At 56.0% G+C, this 5,801-nt stretch overlaps 2 protein-coding genes across 2 annotated transcripts; one reads left to right on the top strand and one right to left on the bottom strand.

The window, feature by feature from the left end:
- Positions 1-525: 525 nt before the first annotated feature.
- Positions 526-2,832, top strand: TRIREDRAFT_109872 (uncharacterized protein; the record flags this gene model as incomplete). Its single annotated transcript, XM_006967403.1, has 1 exon — positions 526-2,832. The coding sequence occupies one exon, from the start codon at positions 526-528 to the stop codon at positions 2,830-2,832; it is 2,307 nt and encodes a 768-aa protein (XP_006967465.1).
- An 871-nt stretch (positions 2,833-3,703) lies between these two features.
- Positions 3,704-5,512, bottom strand: TRIREDRAFT_80268 (uncharacterized protein; the record flags this gene model as incomplete). Its single annotated transcript, XM_006967502.1, has 5 exons — positions 3,704-4,264; positions 4,362-4,845; positions 4,922-5,115; positions 5,176-5,393; positions 5,452-5,512. 5 exons carry the CDS (start codon positions 5,510-5,512, stop codon positions 3,818-3,820), a joined length of 1,404 nt encoding a protein of 467 aa, XP_006967564.1. The 3' UTR covers positions 3,704-3,817.
- Positions 5,513-5,801: the final 289 nt, after the last annotated feature.

Consider the following 5,801-nt stretch of genomic DNA (forward strand, 5'->3'; position numbering starts at 1 on the left):
GGCTTGTTATTGCGTGTTGTGTGCCTTTCTTTGATCTCGCTTTTTGGGTTCGGTTTGCTTTGGTGCAAGCAAGTACAAGTACAAGTCAGCCGACGACATCATCCCGTCTCAGCCTCATTCCTCCCCCCAACCTTAGATCTGCCACGACAGCCTTTCTTGTTTAGAACTTGCACTTTTCATACCTACCTACACACGCAACTCTCTTTGTATGTCTTGACGGTGTTTGAAAGAAGGCAAGGAGAAGACGAGTGTTCAAAATAGGTCTCCACACATTGCTTGGATGGCATCTGCACGATTGCGTCTCTCTCCACGATAGCGATAACGACTTGCGTGCGCCTTTGCGCCTTGCGACAAACTGTCCTCCTGCGCGACGACGACGACATTCACGATAACGGCAACGACGAACACGCGGCGTGGCAGCAAGCGATATTATCATAGCGACGGCGATAAAAAACAAACGAGAGGAAAGGGGGAGAGGGAGCGCACACACAGAGAGGGAGAGAGAGCCAGAGGAAGAAGCAAACCATGGCGCACTACCCATATCCGCACCACCCGCCGCATCCCGGCGCTGTCGAGCTCGACACGTCCAACTCGTCTCGCTATGAAGGCGAGGTCTTTGAAATGCCCGGCGACTCGGCGGTGCCGAAAGCGGAGCGGGAGCAGCAGCAAAGCAGGCGGCCGGTGCAAGCACGGGACGAGGAGCTGGGCGGCATGCAGGCGAATCCGTGGCCGTTTTACCTGGATCAGGACGTCAGGACGGACGCTTCTTCATCGCGGCATTGTGGCGACGCCGAGGAGAGCGCTGCGAAAGCAAAGACAGAGACAAACGGGCAGGGCGAGGAGGCGGGAAAACGTGTGGACGGAAAGGCTGAGCAGCCGCTGGCGAATCCGTGGGCCTACTTTGGGCCTACGTCGCCCGGTGAGGATGTGGGAGGGCATAAGGCTGCTGCTGCTGCTGCTGCTGCTGCTTCTGGCCAAGATGTCGGCGGCTTGGGTATCAGCGTCAAGGACTCTGAAGACGTCAAGGCCAAGAGTGAGAGCCAAGATGCCCCGGCAGCAGCGCCGGCACCGCATCAAAGCAAACACGGCGAGCAAGGCGCAGATGGTGCTTCTCCCTCTTCCCCAGCAGCATCTGCGGGCGAGCCGTCATCGTCGTCGCCGCCAGCACCAGGGTTCTACCCTGCGCCTCTGCGGCTGTCGAGGAAAGATGTGCCTCCCGCCGCTGCGCCGACCTTCAAGCCCTATGCTCCTCCCACAGACGACGATGGCGTCCCCGCGGTTGCGCCGCTCAATGTGAAGCATCAGAGGCCTTCTCCGGACGTTCCTCAGGGCGAGGCGACCACCACGCTGCCGTATAGGCCGTACCGCCCAGCTGGCCATGGCGAGCAGGATGTGAACCACCACAAGGCTGATGCGGCGTCATCTCCCGCTCCGGTGATGCCTCCCCAGCCGGCACCGGCGCAGTCTCATAGACCGCCGGTCACAGAAGCTGTTGCTCCTCAGGGCATGTCTCCGCAAGTGACGACTTGGTCGCCATCTGGATCGCCGAACCCAACCCAGCAGCAGCCGGCATCAGCTTCGACAGAGCCGCCTTTGGATGCGATGGCACCGCATCATCCGTCGGATCAGCCAAGCCAACCGCCGCCGCCAGCAGCAACTGGACATCCACCACCACCTCCTCCCGTTGCCGCTCCCCCAGTCCCTCCCCATCCTCCCCTGTCGCCTCATTCTCCTGCTGCTGCAGTTACTGCCCCTCCGCCTCCTCCTCCTCCTCTTCCCGTACAAGCACCCGTACCAGCGGTGCCACCGCATCCCTCTGTCCCTGCTCCGTCTCCCTATCCTCACACTCCACTTTACACGGCTCCCATACAACCCATTTCTCCACATCACCACACTTCTCCAAGCCCTTCCCCTCAGCATCCTGCCACAGGCTATCCTCCAAGCTCAAGCCCTGTCCCGAGCCTTCAACCCTATGGGTCGCCCCATTCCGCGCCAACCTCTGCGCTCCCAAGCCCGGCCATTGTTCCCTTTCAGTTCCAGCCCACGACCCAGGCCCAGCCGCACAACCTGTATCCTGTGTCAGCTCCCACGCCTCCGGTTGCCTCGTACACTCCCCCGGCTCCGATAGCCTCCCCAGGTCCGGTGTCCTACCACCCGCCCTCCCAACACTTCACGCCTCCACCTCCCACGTCCAGCTATGATATCCCACAGCCTACTTATGCTTCTTCGGCTGAGGTTCCGCCTCCGCAGCCGCCGCGGCCGCAATTCCAACAACCAGCCATGGGTGCCTATCAGTATTCTCCGCAGCCGTCACCGCAGGCTCAGCCTCCATCATATGGTTATGCCGGCACACCAAGCCCGGTCACTCAGCCTCATGTCTCTCCCCAGCCTTCTCCATACCACTCGCCTCATGGGCCAGCAATAGCGCCTCACCAGCACTACTACCCGGCGCAACCTACTTATGCAGCAGCAGCACCCAACGGCAACTCGCCCTCCTCTCCAGATCCGCAGGGTCAATATGCCGTTCCCCCCTTACCGCCGCGGCCGGCAACGGCGCAGCCGCAGCTCTTCGCCGGCTTCACCTCTCAGAACGTGGTGGTCTTCCCGCCGCCGCCCAAGAGGGTGTTTAGTCCGCCGCCCGTCGCTGCTGGTGCCGCGCCTCCGCCTCCTCGACGGCAGTCGGGGGGCTCGAGCGGCCGGCTGTTTAGCAGCTCTTCTGCCCTGAAGTGGATCGACAAGACGGGCAAGGGCTTGGAGAACAAGCTGGATGCGGTGCTGGGCTCTCAGGGGTCGTCTAGCAAGCCGCCTCCGCAGCCGCCTCGTCCTGCTTGATATAGCGAACTGCGGCTTGGGTGGAGTTTGCTTTGTTTCTCTTTAGTGTTAACTTTTTTCTTCTGTTATTCACCGTGTTTGCTGGGTGTAGTCATATCTGGCGAGTGAGATGGGCTCATGGCCTTTTGATGTGAGTGAATGAAGTGGGATATGGAGTATGCTTCTTGCCTCTGTAGCTGAATGGTCTGGATTTGTGGCTGGAGAAGGATCTTTGAGCTTCTTTGATTTGGCTATAGAGTATATATATGTAGCGTATTGAATTAATGGACTTACGATGTAGATGGACTTTATGGAAGATGCCCATCTCATCAACCCCTTGTAATACATCTCTCGTAGGACATGGATATTCTCATGCTATCGAATCTGCCAACGTGTCTAGGTATGTGATCAAGAGCCCCGATATAATATAACGAAAGGCTGCGAGTTAATCTGAAGGTTGTCGTTGACTCTTGTTCGACAAGGGAATCCCTCGTTTTCAACACGAGGAACGACTTTGCGAATACTCTGAGCAGCAAGATAAGATACGAAAAAGGGGAAAAAGGGGACAAAGGATGCTTTGAGTAGTAGTCGCTGTTGATAGGGAGTGTGTTAACAAGCTTAGAGGACAAACTTGACGAAACGAGTATACAGGCACAATGCAATGGCTTGTTCAGAGAAGAAAAAGTCCTCTGCGTGAGGTGTTTATTGGTAGTAAGTCGGCGTCTTGACTGCCGATTTTCAAGGAAGCCTACTATATATAGAAAGATGCCTTTCAAGGCTCAACTTTTGTCGATCGACAACGACTCCTCCCATGCCCAGCTCGCCCGGCAGCTGTCCTTTTTTCCAGATTCCTGTCATGACATTGTCTCATTTGTGAACCCCTTTTCTGTTTGTTCATTGAAAAGCATCGCTCATATTCCTTTCCATAGTAAGAAGCGTGGCATTCGTAGTGTCCGTCCCAGATTCCCTTGATCTGATTGCTCCCTGCACCAGGCAATCAAGCCCCCTATTCCAACATGGCCCTGAGAACCTGAATCTGCTCCAGCACGCTTGATCGGCTGGTACCGCCTTTAGCCGCCTTCGCCTCGACACTCGTCTCATACTCGAATGCCTCCACAATGTCTGCTGTGAACCGAGAATCAATGGCTTGCAGTTGCTCGAGGGTCAGCTTGTCCATTGGAATCTCCAGTTGTTCGGACTGTGCAACGACGCGTCCAGAAATGTGGTGAGCCTCCCTGAACGGACATCCCCTCCTCACCAGCCACTCTGCGACATCAGTGGCCAGCATCGTCTTGTCCAGAGCAGCCACCATCCGCTCTGGCCGCACCTTCAAGGTAGCAATGACGCCGTTGGCGATGCCCAGACTATCCGACACAGTCTGAACCGAATCCAGCATGGGCCCCCATCCTTCCTGGAGATCTTTGTTGTAGCAAGATGGCAAGCTTTTCAGAGTCTATCAAATTAAATAGTTAGCAGCCACTCTCCATACGCTCCCGGTCACCCTCAAAAGCCAAGTCAAACTGGCTGAGATGTTTGATATGAGGACTCACCATCATCAAACCAGCCATTTGGCCGAAAGCACGCCCTGACTTGCCGCGAAGAAGCTCCAACGAGTCCGGGTTGAATTTGTTGGGCATGAGAGAGCTGCCCGTGGAATAGGCGTCGGCCAGACGGACGAAACTGAACTCAGAGGTCGAGTAGATGATGAGGTCCTCAGCCCACCTGCTGACGTGGTTGGTGAAGATGGAGTTCCAGGACAGGAAATCGACGAGGAAATCGCGGTCGGCCGAAGTATTCATGGAGTTCAAGGTGATTCCGCTGAAGCCAAGCTCCGCAGCTATTGAGTCTCGGTCGATTCCGAATGGATTGCCGGCCAAGGCGCCACAGCCAAGTGGACTGAGGTTGACCCTCTCGAAGACTTGACGCAACCGCTCGAGATCCTGCTTGAACGCAGCGGCATAGGACATGAGCCATTGAGACCACCGAACTGGCTGAGCGCGCTGGAGATGGGTGTATCCGGGCATGATGTAGTCGCTGAGGTTGTCCGTCAGTAAGAGAGGGGGGGGGGGGGGGGGGGGGCATTTAGCTGGAAAGGTACGGCTGGGCTTACATTTCAGATTCGGCACGTGTGATAATGACCTTGAGGAAAGCAACGAGTTGGCTGTCGATTTCGCGGATCCGATCGCGAAGCCACATGCGCATATCACAGACAACTTGCTCGTTGCGGCTGCGACCTGTGTGAAGCTTTCCCGCGATGTCCTTGCCGATGACCTCTCCCAGGCGACGTTCGTTTGCCGTATGAATCTGGTCCATTGTGTCAGCCTCGAAAGAAGTTTGAGATTAGAATCGAGTGTGCCCTCTCACATCTTCGTCATTCGGCATGATGGCGAAAGTGCCCTGCTTCCATTCTTCCATCACTTGGAGCAAGCCACGCTCGATCGCCTGGAATTCGTCTTCGCTGATGATGCCAGCCTTTGAATTGGCCCTCGCAAAGGCAATGGATCCAAGGATATCTTCCTTGTACAGGGCCTTGTCGTACCCGATGGAGGCATTGTACTTGTGCATGAGAGGATCAATTGCACCTGCGCATCGCGAGAGGTCAGTATACTGAATCCGCAGCTAGATTTGCGAGGCTGCAACCTGTGAACCTGCCACCCCAGAGCATGCCGGCTGCCGGGGCGTCCGCCTTTTTCTCAGCCATGTTGAAGTATTTGTGATTGCGTTGGATGCGTTGTCGAGGCTGACGAAGTCGATGGGATCGATGAGGCCAATGGAGCAGATGGCGCGTGGTTGTGTCAATTGCTGGCCAAGTCCAAGGGCTTGAGTCGTTACTGTGAATGATGTTGAGGAAATAAAAAGCTCGAGATTAAGATCGAGAGTTATCAAGGTCGAAAACTTTGATAAGGAATTGACGTTGGTCAATCAGTTAGTCGAGACAGAGTCATAGGCAAGAATTGTATGGCCGACACCGGCCAACGTTATCGCCTAAG

This window comes from Trichoderma reesei (genome assembly GCF_000167675.1).
Source record: "Trichoderma reesei QM6a unplaced genomic scaffold TRIREscaffold_17, whole genome shotgun sequence".
NCBI classification, from domain to species: Eukaryota; Fungi; Ascomycota; class Sordariomycetes; order Hypocreales; family Hypocreaceae; genus Trichoderma; species Trichoderma reesei.